Below are 20,296 nucleotides of genomic sequence, written 5' to 3'. Positions count from 1 at the left end.
GTTTAGAAATTATCAATTGAGCGAAAATAAATTGATATTTATTGTGAAATTTGTAGATTTTTGTAATAATAATGTTAGAATAATGTTAAATAGTGAAAGATTTTTTATGAGTAATGCTTAATGATGATCAAAATATTTAATTTGTACCGTTTAGTGGAAAAAATTGAGGGGCAAAGTGGGCCCCCATCTAAAAAAATGTACGAGACAAATTTATTGCTCGTTTTATTTTTTTAAAATTCTTCACTTTAAAAATGTTATGAATAAGCTGTGTTCATAATAAATTACGAATTTTAAAATATGGAGCAAAGTGGGCAAAAATGGGTAAGCCATAAATAAGCTAAGAAGTAATAAATGAATAGTCGTAAAAAAGTAAAGGTGACTTATTATGAGCCTCGTTCGTAAAAAATTTTAGGGTGCTCACTTTGCTCTCAAATTTTCGGGGGGCCCACTTTACCCCACCCTCCCCTATATATCGAAAAAAACAAAACTTGATAAATTTATTGAGAAATGCTAAAATTACTAAAATAAATAATTACTCGAGTCGAAATATGAAGTGTGATTCCAACGTCTCGAGCGTTACAAACGTAACTCCTACGTCTTGGACGTTGCAAATGTAAAGTTGGATTTACACTTGAAACGCTCGAGACGTTGGAATCACAATTCATATTTCGACTCGGGTAACTATTCGCAATGTAATTAAATGAAATCAAAATAACTTTGTTGCGGTGAACGTGTTAATGGATATTTTTACAGAAATACGTTTACTCTATGAGATTGCCGTAATGTAACTGAAATGCTTTTTTGACCAAGTGAAAACTTACGGCTAATCACCATGTTAAAAATTATGGGCGCGCAAGCGCAGTTGGTTACGATTTAGTTCTCTGACAACTATTTGAAGGCGCTACTGTATGCACAGATAGGTGACAATGGCGGACTATAGAATCAGCTATCCAGTTAGTATTGAGATCAGTGCGGAAATCTTAGAGAAAGGGGAAGAACCCAAGGGAACTGCGTCCCGATTGGACACAGATTTCCCCCAAAAAATAGACCAAATAGGACTCAATGAAAAATTATAAAAAGTGCTGTCGCACATCAATCACTCTCTTTTCCATCAGTTCGGGTCAAACAGTCCAGTGTTTTTTTTTATACAGCGTCCTCACGCTTTTACACTAGTTCCGTACTAGTTTAGTTTTTTTAGCGCTTTATTACTAGTTCCGTACTAGTCCATATAATACAAGTGTCCGCACACTTACATTATTACAAATTTTCTTAAATTTAAAGGTTTTAGAAGTTTAAATTTAACTGTTAAAAAAAATTGTTAATACCTAGAGTCAGTGAAAACTACGATCGTACGAATATCCAGTTGCTGCGACTACAGGTATCGTAAATTTAATTTATAATATAAGACAATTGAATTTACAATTCACCGATAACTCGTGACATAAACAAAGAAATTATTTTCACGTTTAAAATTACTGGTTGTCACCGATAATAAATGAAACTCCTAATAGTAATATTTCATTGTAAAATTCAAATCATACGAGTAAGTGTAGGTGGCTCGCTACCTTATGTCCTCGATATAATTCTGAATTAATAACCATTTTTCTGTTTATACAATTAGTGTTGGCTAATTAGCCACCTAATTATAATTTTAATTTCGAATATTGTATTCATATCGTTGAAATATTTTTAGAATATATAGTAATTTAATTTGTACATCAAACATCTTTTATTTTGAACACACCTCCCAGATAATTACACTCAGTGTAATCCCGGTCTATTGGTCGAAAGACTAGGGGCAAAAATAATAATAATATTAACTTGTCCAAAATATTACGGTACAAGCTACCATTTTGGACATAACAAAAGTTTTTGAATGCACAAAATAACTGTTTTAAGTCTAAACAGTTCGTTAGCACAGAAAGAATCAAAATTTTTATTCACAATTGTTTATAAAAATTATTATAAAAATAATAATTTTCTCTAGCACAGAGATATTCTATCACTTACTAACAAATTTTTTACCACAAAAATCGTTTAAGCATGAAAGTTGGGTAAAAAATATCACTTGAAATATTGATTATTAAAAATCAGAATAACTTTAAATCACAAAGAATTTCACACACAATCGACAGAGTGAATACACGGAGTTATGTACTTCACTGCGAGACTTGTACTTCTTTTTAATGAAGTATGCTCTCGTGCGTTGCATTTATAGGTGGGGCGCGACTCATCAACTGCGCAGTAAAAAATTACATAGTTCTCAAAAGTACCAACCTTATAAAATAAAATCCCCAGAAACTGGAAAGAATCCCTTAGAAAATGGCAAAAATTCCCTAGATTGCATCAACATAACCTAAGATCTAGGTGGCGCGACGGAAAGTTTGACGTCATCTACTACGCAGTTAAAAATTGAACTAGATGACGTTATGATCTAAAAATAGAATTGAGTGAGTCATGTTCTAAAAATAACTATTCTACTGCGCAGTCAAAAATCAAAATAATAATGGAAAGTTTTTTTCTAGGAACTGGATGAGTCATAATCTAAAAATAAACATTCTACTACGCAGTTAAAAATTGAAATAACAATGGAAAGTTTTTTTCTCGGAACTGGATTAGTCATCATCTAAAAATAAAAATTCTACTACACAGTTAGAAATAAACATTCTACTACGCAGTTATCTTAAACAAAGAATATTTTTTAGCCAATGAAATTGAAGATTATTAATTAAAAATAGTGTGGTGGGGAGAATAATAAAATAAAAAATAGCTGAGCTGTATTAATTCTTCAGTTGCTCTCTGACTGTTGCTGAGATACAAGCTATAAAAATGGAAATGATACTAGATGTGCAAGGATTCAAAGGATCCGATAATCAATTTATCGTGAAAGAACTTGCTACAATTACGATTCAACATGAGATCGAAGGACTTGAAGAGTTATCATGTACACTATTTCAACCACCATATGATTGGGAATTGCTACCACATCAATGTAAACGTCAAAACACCTGGATCATATATAATCACGATGGGATCACCTGGAATGCTGGAAAGACACCATATTCTAAACTACATGAAGTTTTTGATCATGTGACAAGTAATTACAAGTACATTTATGTCAAAGGTGGTGAAAAAAATTTATAGGTACAAGATCTAGTTGGATAAGATAAAGTTGTCATCGATTTGGAAGATTTTAAATGTCCCACCCTCAAAAATAATAAATTTTTCGATTGTAATTTCTGTAATTATCATTGTAAATTGAATGATGAATATCTATGTGCTTTACAAAATGTAAAATTGATGAAAAATTGGTTTTTAAATAATTGAATAGAATTAAAAAAAAAAATTTATTTCTGACTTTTTTTTTTTCAACTTAAATAATTTTTATTTCTGACTATTTTTTCTTTCAAACTTAACTAATTTAAATTTAATTATTATAAAATAGTATAAAGTTACTTGGAAAATAATTATATATAATATTTTAAGGTATTAAATAGTTAATTAATTTTAAATTTTAATAAGTGATTTTTATAAGTTAAAAATTATTTGAATTAAAAAAAAAAAAGATTTTGTTCAAAAGTGTGCGACTGTTTCATTGATTTGAAAAATATATAGTTATCAGGTAAGTATATCATTTTTTTATTATTAATTAATTTTTTTCATTATGATTCAAAAACATAGAGATGTATAGAATTAATATCAATCTCAGTAGCTGGTTTATTTCACAAGGTGACAGTTATTAGACCGCCATTATGCATTCACTGCATACGGAATTGACAATAGTATGGATGTATCAATCTGTGTTATCGAGTTTATCCCGCGAGATGGCAGTTATTCCCCACAAATTATTTTTCTAAATCAATTTTATGTGATATAAATAAAATGATTGATTACGAATAATATTTATAATCGTCAAGAGAAGTGTCTAACATAATATTTTAATATAATTTATATCGACAAATATTCATAAACATTTTTTAACCAAAGTGCACGTGCTGAAGTCTACAAGCGCGCCATTTAAAAGCGAACCAATCAGGTTCCATCTTTTATGTAACAAGTGTTTTGATTGGTTGATTTTTACCACAACAAAAAAATTTTTTACTTGAGAAGATAAAAATCTCTCAAGACTTAAATCTAATATATGTCTAGACAAGCGTCAAAAGTGTCGTACATTTTCAGTTAACATTGTAAGTATTTTTATAGATATGGTTTAATGATTAATGAATAATAAATAATAAATTAATAAGTGGACATATGAATGAGTTTGTGTATTAATAAATAAATCATATATTTGGTATAGAAGTTTGAGAAAAAATATCATGAAAGAGTTGTGGCGTCTATGCATGTGGTGAACCTATAAATATATTTATTTAAAGAATAGTTTGAATTATTTTATTTTGTTTCATAATTGTGTAAATTAAAATAATAATTATTATATAGTAAAAATAATCAATTTTTAGTAACTTAAATTTAATAATTACTATTTTAATTGTGTTCGTCATATCCATAGACGCCACAACTCTTTCATGATATTTTTTCTCAAACTTCTATACCAAATATATGATTTATTTATTAATACAGAAACTCATTCATATGTCCTGTTGCGTAAATTTCAAATGTTCGCGCCAGAACACTTGACAACTCTACGCTCTACTATACCAGAGGTGCTGCTATCGACGTGCCCTCTGATACTCGGAATTTCAACTCGATAGCCAGCTACGCGGCAACTGGCATTACTCTACAACACTTGTGATAGAACACCACGTGCTACCAGTTTTTATTGTAATTCAATTACATCGTGTTAATTACTCTACACTATCAAGTACATCATTCTAATTGTAACTCGCTGATACACCATGTATTTGTTATCATCTATATTCTTCAAGTATATCCGGTTTTTCATATATAAACTCTGTGCTCATTGCTGTGGTGACCGCGTGTTAAACTAACGTGCGGGCTATATTCATTCACATACTCGCCATCACGTGACTTTGCAGCCACAAACAATTATTTCAATTTACAATTTACTTTATTACTCATTGCTTAATTATTTACTCGTACTCGATGTCAACTGGTGTGACTGACGTCATCATTCAGTCATCCAGTCATACTTAATCTCAAAATCAATATCAAATTTTATTTGTGACTGCAAAGTAATTATTATACGTTCAGACTCGGCTCGCTATGCATCTTACTTATACTCGGCTCTTACTCGTACTCTATGTCGCGCATTAAAATTAAGTGTGACTTAATTTATATTCGAAATATTGTGATAGTTGTAATTCTTAATTGTCAATAATTTATTCGTTACTGCGCTCTATGTAATTTATTAGTTCACGTGTATGGTGCCGTGTAAAATTACAAAACTCATATTCTATTAAACTCAACAAACTCGATCTTCAACTACGCTCTATATGTATATAATATAATGTTCATGTGTACGGTGCCATGCAATTTATATTAACTAAATTCATCTCAAATACACTCGAATAATGTTTAAGAAGTGCTCCGATATAAACTCGTGATCGACTCTTGTACTCTTGCTATTATCTGTGATTTATTTTTATTAAATATGGACAATACATTGAAAAGTGAATTTTTATTTCTTTCACCATCCCGATCCAGCAAACTAAATATTTAATGTAGTTTTAAGTTAATATTTTACATTATGGTCCTTCGAGCCGGATCGGATGGTGGAAACCGCGTAAAAGTGATCACAGACTAAACTCGTGCTCCTATACTCTATAAACTCTAATCTTATAATCAATTCACCATATTCTTCAATTGTGATGGAAAGAAATCGACAGGGGAGGGAGTTTCTAAGACGGACGCTCCAACTCCCACTCACTCCAAGCATCGTCGTCCATGAGACAAAGTGCTCCTGCTCAAACTCAATAAGGATTTGCGCTTCCGCACGACACTCAAGCACTCGACACTCACTCGCACTCGCCTACTACAAGCTCACCGCACTCAAACAACACTCTTGTCCACACTCAAGCTCAAAATACTCATGATCACAGCACTCTTACTCATCACTCGCCTACTTGGAACTCAACAACTGGTTGTACTCAAACTCATCATTACGCTACGTTACTCGCGACTTGTCAAGTCTACGTAGTGACCAAGTTAAGTACTCATCCAATACGCATTTTCTTAGATACCGGTTCTGAGATATCCTTTGTTTCAGATTCATTGGTAAGAATGCTCAATATTTCTCGTGCTCGATCACACCTTACCATCCTAGGGATAGGTGCAGCTAAAGCTGGCCATACCAGGGGATGTGCAACTCTCACTCTGCGCTCATACCACTCGGATCAATAACTCACGATAAAGGCTCACATCCTCAGTGGTTTAACTGCTCGATTACCATCTAATCAAGTCCTAAATACTGACTTGGCACAGTACTCGCACCTCACACTCGCAGATCCAGACCTTGGGACTCCAGGCCCAATGGATGTCATCCTTGGAGCTGATTACTACGGCCAGGTCATCACTGGCGAGATCATCAAATGCAAATCTCCTGGATTACTCCCCCAAAATACAATTTTTGGCTGGATTCTCATTGGTCCAGTCCAAGCTCGGCTCAACAAACCACTGAGAATTCATCATGCTGTCTCCAATCATCATGATCGAGATCGTCAAGACTTACTAACTCGATTCTGGCTCCAAGAAGAGGTCAGTCCAACTCAACTACGCTCATTAACTCCCGAAGAAGAGGCTTGTGAAGCTCACTTCCGGGACACTCACACTCGAGACAGCTCTGGCAGATACATCGTCAGACTGCCATTGATATCAGACCCGCAACAGCTGGGGAACTCATACACAGCAGCTCGTCGCTGCTTACAACACCTCATGCGACGTCTTGATCATGATGCTCGGCTCAAAACACTCTACATGAATTTCATGGCAGAATATCTTGAACTCAAGCATATGGTGCCTGCGGCATCATCTACATGATCAATTCAATATTTCCTACCCCACCATGGGGTACTGAAAGAAGACAACAACAACTTCAAGATCCGTGTGGTCTTCAACGGCTCAAAACCAACCAGTTCAGGACTCTCACTCAACGACATCATGCATACCGGGCCAAAATTACTCATTAACATCTTCGACGAGTCAATTTAATTCTACCTCGTGATGCTGCTCTGACTCGACTCGTCATCTCTGATGCCCATCAGCGTACCATGCATGGTGGTACTCAACTCACACTCGCTCATACTCGACTCCGATACTGGATCATTGGTGGACGTCAACCAGTACGTTCACACATACTCAAATGTCTCGTCTGTGCTCGTCATCGAGGTGTTCGGGCTCAGCAATCAATGGGACAACTCCCAACTCAACGTGTCACCCCAGTGCCACCATTTTCTTACACTGGAGTCGATTACGCTGGTCCAGTATCAATCAAATCATGGAAAGGTCGAGGATCCAGGATATACAAGGGCTGGATCTGTGTGTTTGTCTGTCTGACCACATCAGCAGTTCACGTCGACCTTGTCAGCGACTACTCATCATCAGGATTTATAGCAGCTCTCCGACGGTTTATTCACCGTCGAGGGATATGTACAGCACTCTACAGCGACTGTGGAACGACATTCCAAGGCGCGTACTCTGAACTCAAGCGGCTCTTCACTCAAGGCACTCAAGAATCTCATGCTCTACTCGATTGGGCCACTGTGCATCAAATCACATGGCACTTCAATCCCCCTGCTGCTCCCCATATGAGTGGTAAATGGGAAGCCGCAGTGAAATCGGTGAAACACCACCTGATTCGCACACTCGGAGAATCAGCCTTCACGTTTGAAGAACTTACGACTTTTTTAACGCAAGTGGAGGGGATTTTGAACTCGAGACCATTGGAGGTTCTATCCGACGATCCTCAGGATCCTTCATCGCTCACTCCAGGTCATTTTCTCATTGGGAGACCAATCGTTGCGATCCCTGAACCTTCACTCATGGATACAGAAGTATCAAGACTCTCTCGCTGGCAGTTCATTCAGCAACGTGTCCAGCATTTTTGGAATCACTGGTCCACCAGCTATATTCAACCTCATCTGGCTCGAACCAAGTGGCATCATGCTCGCAATGACATCAAACTCGGCTCACTAGTCCTTCTCACTGATGAACGAACTCCACCAACTCGATGGCCACTCGCGAAAGTGACTGCACTCCATCCAGGGAAGGACAACCTCACTCGAGTGGTAACCATTCAAACAGCCACTGGTGCTCTCACTCGCCCAATTGCCAAGCTCGCACTCTTACCACTTGCTCCATGTATTTGTTATCATCTATATTCTTCAAGTATATCCGGTTTTTCATATATAAACTCTGTGCTCATTGCTGTGGTGACCGCGTGTTAAACTAACGTGCGGGCTATATTCATTCACATACTCGCCATCACGTGACTTTGCAGCCACAAACAATTATTTCAATTTACAATTTACTTTATTACTCATTGCTTAATTATTTACTCGTACTCAATGTCAACTGGTGTGACTGACGTCATCATTCAGTCATCCAGTCATACTTAATCTCAAAATCAATATCAAATTTTATTTGTGACTGCAAAGTAATTATTATACGTTCAGACTCGGCTCGCTATGCATCTTACTTATACTCGGCTCTTACTCGTACTCTATGTCGCGCATTAAAATTAAGTGTGACTTAATTTATATTCGAAATATTGTGATAGTTGTAATTCTTAATTGTCAATAATTTATTCGTTACTGCGCTCTATGTAATTTATTAGTGCACGTGTATGGTGCCGTGTAAAATTACAAAACTCATATTCTATTAAACTCAACAAACTCGATCTTCAACTACGCTCTATATGTATATAATATAATGTTCATGTGTACGGTGCCATGCAATTTATATTAACTAAATTCAACTCAAATACACTCGAATAATGTTTAAGAAGTGCTCCGATATAAACTCGTGATCGACTCTTGTACTCTTGCTATTATCTGTGATTTATTTTTATTAAATATGGACAATACATTGAAAAGTGAATTTTTATTTCTTTCACCATCCCGATCCAGCAAACTAAATATTTAATGTAGTTTTAAGTTAATATTTTACATGTCCACTTATTAATTTGTTATTTATTATTTATTTACTACTTTTTTTTTTCATAGGATACATTTTCTTCAATCATTATCCACAACATATAATCATCAACAGCAGTAAAAAAAAAAATTTTAATAATTCCATCAACCTCAAATAACAACAACAATAGTTGAATTTTTTTTTTGATAACTATGTTATCCATTAACAAGTTATAATTAAAAACTATTAAGGTGAGAATAATTTTATAATAATAATAATATTATTATTATTTTAAATTATTAGTTGAAAAATAGCATTGAATTTACTAAAAGTAAAATATCATGTATTTTTTAAAAATAATTTTATTTATTTTTTTAAATTTTACCAATACATTATATATTTTTTTTCTCAGGTGGGTAATCTACTGACGTATTGTTATGTCATTCCTACAACATGGGATGAAAATTATACACCTCACAAATTAATAAATATGATATGGAACCAATTGGAACCGTACACTCATGAAGATAGAGAATATTAGTTCGGACCCATTATCACAGTTGCTGGCGTAACCACTATATTGCATATATTAAACCAGCGCTTCTGCTGGTAGTTTGCGATTCCAGGGGATGAAATTCTGACAGAAGGCCGTTATCGTTTTAGCCCAAATTTCTTGAACGTTGGGAATTGGGTGAATCGTGAACTCGAAATGGTTGCAGTTGATTACGACATGGATACCGATGATGATGCTGATACAATTATCCTTGACATGGATGATGATGATGAAAACATTGCAAATGGTAACATAAATTATGTGCGAGACCAAGAAGAAGAGAGGAGGTTACGTGAGATCAGAAATCGACAATTTCATCTCTTGAATCGTATGAGAAACGATAATGTTGATCCTGAAGCCGATCATGAAATTGAATTAGAACCCCTTTTTGAAGAAGACGAAGTCACTGGTATACCATCTTGTCAAGATCCCGACTCGAAAATTCAGGAATTGCAAAAAGAGATTTTCCAGTTGAAAGGACAACTAAAAAAATATGAAGCTAACGATGCAAGTATAGATGAAGATTTGTAATTTAAAAAATTCAAAAAATTTTGATTCATTTATTTATCGTAAAAGTTTCAAGTTTTTCCAACATTATTTTTAATTTTATCACTCAAGTTTTGAGATTTTTTATATGTTTTGAATATTTTTTATGTTTTGAGTATTTTATATTATTAAAGTATTGATAAAAATTTAAGGATTAAATTCAAAATGAAAAGATTAATTCAAATAAAATAGAATTAAAAAATAAAAACTGTTGTTACAGTTAGAATTTTCATAAACAATAATTATTATGATTATGATAATAGAATAAATCTTTCGAAAAATGAATTAATTAATTATTTACATTTTAATTATGCTTCTAACTGACTGTTTCTCAGTATACCCTTTCATAACTTTAGCATATCAAGAGCTTTGTTGCTGCTCGCTCCTCCACCGCCCTTTTCTCCAAGCGCGCTACTACTCTTGCTCTTCCACCTCTTCAGCATGTTTCTCTGAGCGTCGCTTCTGCTGCTCGCTCCACCACCACCCTTTTTTCAAACCGTCGCTGCTGCTTTCGCTTACATAGCTGCACTTGCGTGAACTGATGTTTGAATTTCCCGCTTATATATTACTATACTACTGTGGCGAGTTTACCGGTAGTACTGGCAGGCGACGATAGGGTGAGCGTCTATCGCGCAAACTGACTTTTGAATTTCCCGCATGTTTTTATGATTATTATTATTATTATTTTTTTTTTTATTTAACTACAATTAATAAATTATCTATTTTTATATAAATATTTTTTTTTTATTTCTAATGTTTAATAATTTTAATTATATATATATTTATATATATATATATATATATATATATATATATATATATATATATATATATATATATATATATATATATATATATATATTGGGGTGTTTCATATTTAGGCGATATTTTTTTTTCTTCAGTCCTACCTGAAAAACTAACAATTTATAGAACAAAAAAAATATTTCTGCTTGAAAAAAAAATTCTAAGTCAATTAGGGGCTTAGCGCATCGAAAAAATCTATTTCCCATTTAAATAATATGGGAAAAAAAGATCGTTTAGTTTGGAATTTTTTACCTCATCAATAGCTCATTGTACAAATAAGCCCAGCATTCATTGTTGTAGGCAATTTAACGTTCTACAAAAAAAGTTTTTTATCATTTTTTGATAAATCTATCGGTTCAAAAGTTATTGGACCTCGAAGTCAAGTTAGAGTAAATTTCAAGATCTTTTCACTTTTCCGGCGAAACTATCGGACTTGTCTTAAAATGCCATAGATTCTTTTTTGTAGACAATTTTATTCCCTACAAATTATTTCTAATAAATTTCTTTTCAATTCTGCATTGTTATCTAGTTATTTCTATTTTAATGCCAAGCTCTTAAAATCGATCAGAACACTAGTTTTTTAGGAGCTTGGCATTAACATGAAAATAACTAGAAAACAATGCAGAATTTTTTTCAAGCGGGAATATTTTTTTTGTTCTATAAATTGTTAGTTTTTCAGGTAGGACAGAAAAAAAACAAATATCGCCTAAATATAAAACACCCTAATATATATAAATATTAGGGTGGTCCTTATTCATGATATGTACAAATTTTTTTTTGGGATCGTCCTAAATAGGTTCCGAATATATCAAAAAAATTTGTGCCAAATTACAGCTCTTAATTTTGAAATCAACCCAGCCCTCACGAGAGCTGAAGTTTCAAGTAGAAATAACATTGGAGAAGTTCTGTTACTACTTTGAAGTATTTCGAGTCATGAACTAATAAGCGGACTAGATCGACACATAAAAATTTCTGTGGCAAATTTAACGTTCTACAAGAAAGGTTTCCTGTGATATTTTGCTAACTTTACTGGTTCAAACGTTATTCGAGGTCATAATCGAAGTTCTAGTCAATTCCACGGTTTTTCCATTTTTATCGTGGTTAAATGTTTTAAAAATTTAAAAAGAATTATAATTTATATTCTATACGGCTCTATTTTCCAGAAAAATTACAGGGTAACCGTAGCCCTGAAAAGTTAGTTACACTAAATTTTTTGTTATTCTTCAATTGTAGGTTTCAAGTATTTTTTTAATTTTGGGATACATAAGATATTTTGGTCATATTGTTGAAAGATTCTGATTTTAATCGGTAAAAATGTTGATAAACTCTAATTTTAAATTCAAACGAGATTCATGAATCATCTATGGTATTGATCGCCAGAGTTATCGATCATGACAATTTTCGATGATGATATTTCATTAGAATCAAAATTCAAAATTGTGAGTAAGCTGCATACGTAAAAAGAAACGATTACAATCGATGCTATTCGGCAAGAAGACCTGGATCGTACAAGTGAAAAATGTAGCGTAAAACCGAGGAATCGGCCACGGTACACGATTGTATTGTTTATAATTACTGATTAATAATCAGCGACTATTTTTCCTGGGACATGCATAAATTTTCATTTAAATTTATTTTTATTACTTGGAGTCATATTTAAATTTATCATTGACGAACATTTATTACACGTAGGTGACTTGATGCTTGAGTGGATGGATCCGATGCCTCCGTCGTCGAAAAAGTTGCTTAATGTTATAAATTCAACGGTCTGCAAAGTGGGTAACTTACTATTTTTCTAAGCATTCACTTTCTCATAAGTTATTCTAGGTCAAAGTTGAATTAATCGTAAATTACAATATTGTTTCATTTTTCAAACGAAACTATTTGTTTCATTACTAAATATCTTAAAATTTTTTTTGTAGATTATTTTATTTGTCTAAAATTGTCTTTTATAAGCTTTGCGAAATTCCTGAAAGCTTTTAATTTATGTTACGTTTTCGCTGCGCGATGTTGATGTTCAGCTCAGCTAGATTCGTAGTATTTCCAAGTATTGGGTTCTCGACAGCAAATCACTTCACGGTAACCCGAAATAACTGGTGTTGTATTTAGATATAACAATAACTTTATTCACAAATGATAGTTATAGAATATAGAAGTTGAAAGTATACACTTATTATACAAATTAAATATATATTCAATAGTTAAACTTGCAGAAGGTATGACTATGGACTTGATAGTTTTAATAAGTTCTGATGTCAAAGAACTGGCGTAAGTATCTTTAAACTGAGTGTCAAAATCTAAGTGTAAAAGTCTACGTGAAGAAAGAGACCTTCCACTCTGTGAGCGAGAGTTTTTATAAAGTATTCTAATCACAAAAATAGTGGGATTAGAGTTATTAAGCGGGGTTAAATTGTTGATCCGAGTTCACACTCATTGGTCGTTGAACTCGTCATTGCTTATGAGCGCGAGGCGATTGGGCATAAGACTCATGCGTCGAGCGTGAGAAGGGATTTAATCCTCGGCTGATGTAAATTTCTGAGAAAAGTTATTTAATTGAAAGTCAAAGTCCATTTTCATATCATCTGTGTTTGTTACAAATTATTATTAATAAAGCTACCCTGTAAAAAGAGCGGTGTTAAAAATGGACTCATTTTAACTCCACCCGGTGTAAAAATGAAATTACACCGGTGTAGGAGGAGTAATACACCGGTGTTAAAAATACCGATGTTAAAGCGGGGTAACCGGAGTAAAAGCGGAGTAAAACCGGTGTAAAAGCGGGGGACCGGTGTAAAAGCGGAGTGATACCGGTGTAAAAGCGGGGTAAATTGCGTCCGCTTGGAGTATTAACTTTAAAGATTATAAAACACAAAAAACGTCAGTTATATATGAAAATTAATAAAAAATATCATTTTTTAACAAGTATAGTGATCGAGTGAGTAAAAATATTCACAAAGTAAAATATTTTAACACCGGTAAAGAATATCTACACCGGCGGCGGCGTTATTTTAACACCGGCTTAGAATATTTACACCGGTGCCGGCGTTATTTTAACACCGGTACAGAATATTTACACCGGTGGCGGCGTTATTTTCATACCGCTTTCGGGGGTAAATTTAACACCGATAATTTTAACACCTACACCGTTTGGACTTACCCCGATGATTTTTTACAGTGTATGATTTAAAATGATTAAATTATATCTAGTTGAATATAATTGGAGATTAAAATGAAAAATGTTCTCATACGTGGGATTAAGTACATCCGGTGGTCAGTTTATTATTTGATTATTGAATGAAAAATACACGTATGTTAAAGATAATCTTATGTTATACAATTTAAATGATGGAATAATTCTTGTGATATATAATATACTCTTACGTTATTATAATTATCTACTTGAGGTACTCGAATTGTTGGTAATTAGGATGCCTTATTTTGGGAATAGACTATAGGTCGGTATAATAATCTAGTGAGCTGAGAACGGGCCCTGCTTGACAGCCGGGATATAACAGTTATTTGCGTTATTAAAATTAATTAAAAAATTTTAACCTTGAATTAATTATATAATTTCTAAATTTGATTGTAAACTGAGATACAATCGGCATGTTTAGTTAAATCAAACAAATAATATTTGTTCATACTTATTTTTAAAAATCGTATCCTAACTTAATCCAAACAAAAATACGTACCATTATGTAAGTAGCATATTCATTCCTCTCATTAGATCGTATTAATTCTTTTCGAATCATACTTGCTGATATTTGATATTGATGTCGAATATAATGTCGATGCAACGCCCAATTACGATTCATAATCACTAGATTATCTGGAACTTATATAATATTTATCTAATTAGTTTTTAAAATTGAATTGGTGAAAATTATTGAATATTTACAATTTGCTAGTGAACTCCACAAATTGACTTTCAGAGAGTAGATGGCAACCCATAATAGAATGTTTACAGTTTATTATATACAACCAGATATGGCCAGATCTGTTTATACACATCTTGCCTGATGTAATATTGTCTTTACTCGATAAAATCTAAGAATATTTGTCACTGAATTAAACTATAAAATATATTAGATTGTGAATAACGGGCCTAATACTACTAAGTGTACTTGTTAAATAACAGCCACGTGTACGGTTTTCATAGCGCAACCAAATGACTACCAACTTTTGTAAAACTTGACAAAATAGGACTTCTTTTAGGCATGAAACCTTTCGACATCTCGCTCAGTTTTCAAAGTATCGGATTTAGAAATTTAAAAAAACTTTTTTTTAGTGATGTATATTGATGGAATTTATATCCATAGAAATGAATTTTTTTTCGATTAGTAAATGTTTCCATTACTTTCAGAGATACAACTATAAAACGTTTTATAAATTCATTTATTTTTGACGACATCATAATAATTAATTTTTATTATTTGAATATAAATGTAATTTAATGTATTCTATAGATTCAATTAAATTTAATCGTATTACTTTTTAAACATTAAACAATCTCATTTTTAAAATGGAAAAGTTCCGCCCCTGGATCCAACTTATTGTCTACACTTACAGACACACACACGCGACAACAAGCGCGCACGCATACACACTTACACACTAAGAAACAAAATGCTTTTGAGAACACTACCATTTCTTTTACTGAGAAACTAAGAGCAAATTTGAGACACAAATGATTTCGCTTACCAAAAAATACTGAATATATTAACTAACTAATAGTTTACTGGCAATTGTTAAGTTCCAATGATCGTTGTTATGGCCCCGTGAAAATTTTTGGCAATTAATTATGTTTATTTAATTTTTAGAAATCAATAGATTTCTTGGAATAACTCGTTTTGGGTGATTCACGGGGAAAAATGGGTGTAAAATTTTACAATAATAATTTTATTTCGTGGTTTTTAAATTTTATTTTCGCACATATTTAACATGTAGAATCATTAAATATTTAATGAAAATTTTGTTATTTAAATTCATAGGAAAATTCTCATGCAAAATTAAACTTAATTAAATTTATAGGAAAGTAATTATTAAAATTCGTATTTCAGTTATTATTATCTAATATAATATTGTTCCAAGATATATGAATATTCTGAATTCACAAACTAACAATTATTCTTTAAATTCATGTAGTTTTATTTTACAATGTATGAATATACTTCAAATTATTTATTTATTTATTTATTACAATTTACGTGAGTTTATAGAATTTTTCCTTGATGCACGTTACAGAGATCCGGTATAATTTAACATATTTAATACAATTTACAATTTTTATCACAAATTACATTTTTTTAATTCCAGCTAATACCAAAACATGAACTAAAATTATTTTGAGAGCCACACAGCGTATTTTTTATAGAGTAATCAAGAAAGCATTATAAATGTGAGCTATGTTTATTAAAATTGGACGTGCTGTCTATTCTCGACTAGAAAATTTCGCTCTGGTATAGGTACAGTGCTTTTGTGCTCTCTAGCGTATCTTTGTCTATTACAGCCATTAGGCTGGTTTTATGCAAATCTTCCTGGATTCAGTGGTGCAAATATCATTGCTGAAGGTGTTCGTAGGCTGGGCATTCTGTCAGGATATGAGTTAGAGTTTCTTCTCTATATAGGTGACATTGTGCACATATTTTGTGTGGTAAAAGCCTAAATGTGCCATCCTTTGTTGTCATGTTGATAGCGTAAGCACAGGTCAGTCTTAGTTGCACTTTGATTTTGGCTAAATGATTCGGGCATATCCACATGATTTTCGCTGAGTGTGACGGTAGACTAAATTTTAGAGAGCTGGATTGCCTGTATCTTCTGAGATTCCACGGTAGTTTTGTGGATCATTTGGGTCGCCTTTGTTGTTTAACATACACATTCCGATTTTCGACCAGTCATCCGGTACATCTCCAGTGTCTAGTATCTTGTCAAATAGGGTAAGCATGAATAATTTACAGCTCTCTGAAAGAGCTTTCAAGAAGTCATTGGAAATACCATTTATCCCCGGTGATTTTTTGCTCTTGGCATTGTTTAAGCTTTTCTGCAGTTCTTCAGCAGAGACTTCGCTAGACAGAGAATTGCAAGGGTACATGGTCATAAAATGGATTGTTTCAGGTCTACGGGGCGGATAAATATTCTCGAAAAACTCGATCCAGCTGGTTGGTGATATACTATTGGGTTGATTTCTTTTGAAATTGACCAATCGAACCGCTTGCCAGAATTCAGTAGGGTGGTTGGCATTGTAGAACCTTTTACCAAACGTGTTGTCGTATTCATTTTTTTTAGCCCTTAAGAAAGCGTAATATTATTTCTTAACTGTGTAATAATAATTCCACAGAAGAATATTTGCGCTGTCTTTTTTACAGTACTGTAGGTATTTAGCCATTATTTTTTTTTTTGTATTTACATTCCTCGTCAAACCATCTGGCCGAATGATAATTGTGTTCCTATGCTCTAAGGGTCATCATCTTCATATCCTGGGCTGCGAAAACTATTGCTCTTTCCAGTATCTCACAAAGGTTGGAAATGGAAGTAGAGTTAAAGTTTTGTCCCACGAGTGGAGACCACCGTAGGTTATTCCTGTAATTTTCTGCGCGATTTCGATTCCATTTAAGGTGGGGTACTGATGCTGTCTCAGGACGATGAATAGTATCATCATTTGGTACATCCAATGTCACCGTCATCGGAAAGTGTTCCAAGCGAGTAGTAATGTGGTTAACCTTTAACGAGACTATGTAATTTGTGCAAGAGCAGTGTATCCAGATCAAATCTATCGTACTGTTACCCAGAGAATTTCCAAACGTGAATTTTCCAGGGAAGTACGCAGCTGTTCTCCCGTTTAATTGGATAATACCAGCTCCTTCTAGCATCTCGTATAAATTTAGCCTTTCTCATTGATATGATAATCATGTAAAATTCGTGTTTCCTCCAGTGGTCAGCCGGTAATGAACAGAGGGTCCGAGAGCTGAGTTTGACCTAACCTAGCGTCGAAGTCGCCACCTATAAGGAAGATATCAAAGCAGGTAAAGTCTAAGATACTGTTAATAGTGTTTTCTAGAGATTCACCGAATACTTTAAAATTAATACTTGTTTAATTACATACCGAGCCGATAATGATCAAAACGTCTTTCCTGTTACATTTGCTGAATATCCAGGAATCCGTATCGCAAATTGTTTCTATGTCTAGCTCACTCTCGCTCATGGTTAGCAATCCACCGCTCGCCCTACCGAAAGTTTTTTCTTTTACAGCTTGTACCAATACAGATTTTCACGTCGAGAAGTTACTCGGTAGCGAGGTGTCATTTGAGTATCTCCATGTTTCGCTGATACATATAATGTTTTGCCTTGGATCAGTAATGTCTGGGAGATTATTAATACTGTGACAGTTCCAGAAGGTTATGTTCATATCAATTGTTCTGTTCACGTTTTGTGTTGAGGATTTGTTAGGAATGCTGATTAGTGTTATTCATGGGAATGTTTGTTGTTTCTTCAATTGCGTCGGCGCGTGGGGTAGTCCCTGTTTGTTGAGATATTGGTACTATAGCGTCCAGGGTCAAATCGTATGTGTAGTCAGTTCCATCTACCGTTATTTCCAGGAACCCCATTTTGAATTTTTTATTAGTGCTTTTTAGTCTTCGTACCTCATCTCTCAGCTTCTTTGAGGCTAAGCTTTCCTGGCGTGTTAAATCTTGATTGAGAAATATTGGTGGTTTCAGTTTGCGCTTTTGCTTCATTATTTCCTTATTTGTTACTCCGTCTTTGATAGTGGTTATAATTCTGTTACTATCTTTCAGTCTACCAACTCGAAGTTATCCTGGATGAATTTATTTAAATTCTCGTGGATGTTGCCAGTTAACATTTTAAAGCCACTCACTACAATATTGTTCCTACGTACATATTTCTCCACCGCATTGATGGCCACTGTTGAGATTTTGCTTTATAGGGATTGACCTAGTTCCAGTGCATCAACTTGAGCTTCCAGGGCTGTAACAGTGTTTTTTAGCTTGTTATTGTCTTTTTGAAGATTATCTATGACATCTTGGAGTTCTTTCACGGTGCCTTTGCGGGTTGACTCGATTATTTTAACCAGGTCATTTTTCAGGATATTCATGTCAGCCGAATTTTGCAGCCTCATTTCCTCCCGTTTTGCTATGACTCCTTCCATTTTATCTTTATTCCTGCCGAGCTCTGTTTCTATTATTGGAGTGTATTTTTCCTGGCCAGTATATTTTGTTCTAAGGATTTTCGCAGGTTGAGATGGTTCAGGGGTTACGTAATGGTCTTCTTCTCTGCTTCGTTTGGTGCTTGTTGTATCCAAATACTTAAAAATAGTGTTTGTTGTAGGTACTTTTTCCTTTTGTAGCAATATGGCGTTGGTTGGCCTACCTTTCTGAGCCCCTAGAGTAGTTTTACTCCCCAAAATTTCCTGCGGGAGTGCTGAGAGTACTTGTTCTAGGTTACCTGAAGTGAGAGTGAGGTTAGCTTGTGTTACAGGTCTATTGTTTTTTCCCTCTGGAGAATGAGCAGTATTGTCAGATTCAGAAGAAGTACTGAGATCGCTGAGGTCCGATAATTTTGGGGATCTGTAATTCATGACCTCTTCTTCACATCTCGCCACGCATTTCTCCGTGTAGCGACAGGCCTAGCTCTGCACTAACCTATAATGTCACATGGTTGCCAATGGAAGAACTATGATTGCACAATTAAAACCTTATCACAAATAAACAGCACACTCAGTGAATATCAATTATATTAATTAATTTAAAAAGTAATGAAGCTGAGAAGTACAATGACAAATGATTCTGATTACTTGGAGTAAAAAGACAAGTACATACTGCTCTAACCTTAAATGACACGTGGGTGTTTGAGATGTATTTTTTCCATTTACTTGCCACATGAAACGTTTACCCTAATAATTATAATTACCACATACAATACGAATTAAAAGCCTTAAAAAACCGTAAAGCGCAATGTTAACTGATAAAAATTGCTTGAAATGGTATTAATACTTAATATGCAATGTGTATCTTTATATACGATGCGCATAGCACGAGCATTTTAGACCGAATCCCGAATACTTCAAATTTATAACGTCACATTGTTATTGAAATTCATATTTCAGTTATTATATCATTTAACATTTATTTATTTACATATTTAGCCCATTAAACTGGGAGAGATAAATCTTTACAAATTGAATTTAAAGTTTTATATATGAACTGTTTAGATCGTTTAGCTATAGGATGTCTCTTAACTCAGTGTGCCTTTTGGCAAATCTTTCAGTAGTTTCCATTGCTTTTTGTCTTGAGCAACTCCCCTCCCTTTGGGTCTCGCGGTAAGTTTCAG

General features: G+C 33.8%; 1 protein-coding gene across 3 annotated transcripts in view; it reads right to left on the bottom strand.

The window, feature by feature from the left end:
- LOC130666536 (Bardet-Biedl syndrome 4 protein) overlaps nt 1-20,296 on the bottom strand; it is a 234,879-nt gene that overhangs the window by 182,553 nt on the left and 32,030 nt on the right. For all 3 annotated transcript variants that reach the window (XM_057467646.1, XM_057467649.1, XM_057467647.1), the window contains exon 3: nt 14,644-14,786. In XM_057467646.1, the coding sequence (XP_057323629.1) occupies nt 14,644-14,786 (143 nt within the window). The remainder of the gene's footprint in view (nt 1-14,643; nt 14,787-20,296) is intronic.

This window comes from Microplitis mediator, chromosome 4, assembly GCF_029852145.1.
Source record: "Microplitis mediator isolate UGA2020A chromosome 4, iyMicMedi2.1, whole genome shotgun sequence".
In the NCBI taxonomy this organism is placed as follows: Eukaryota; Metazoa; Arthropoda; class Insecta; order Hymenoptera; family Braconidae; genus Microplitis; species Microplitis mediator.
Note: the sequence above shows the minus strand (reverse complement) of the source record. Positions and strands in the feature narration are given on the sequence as shown.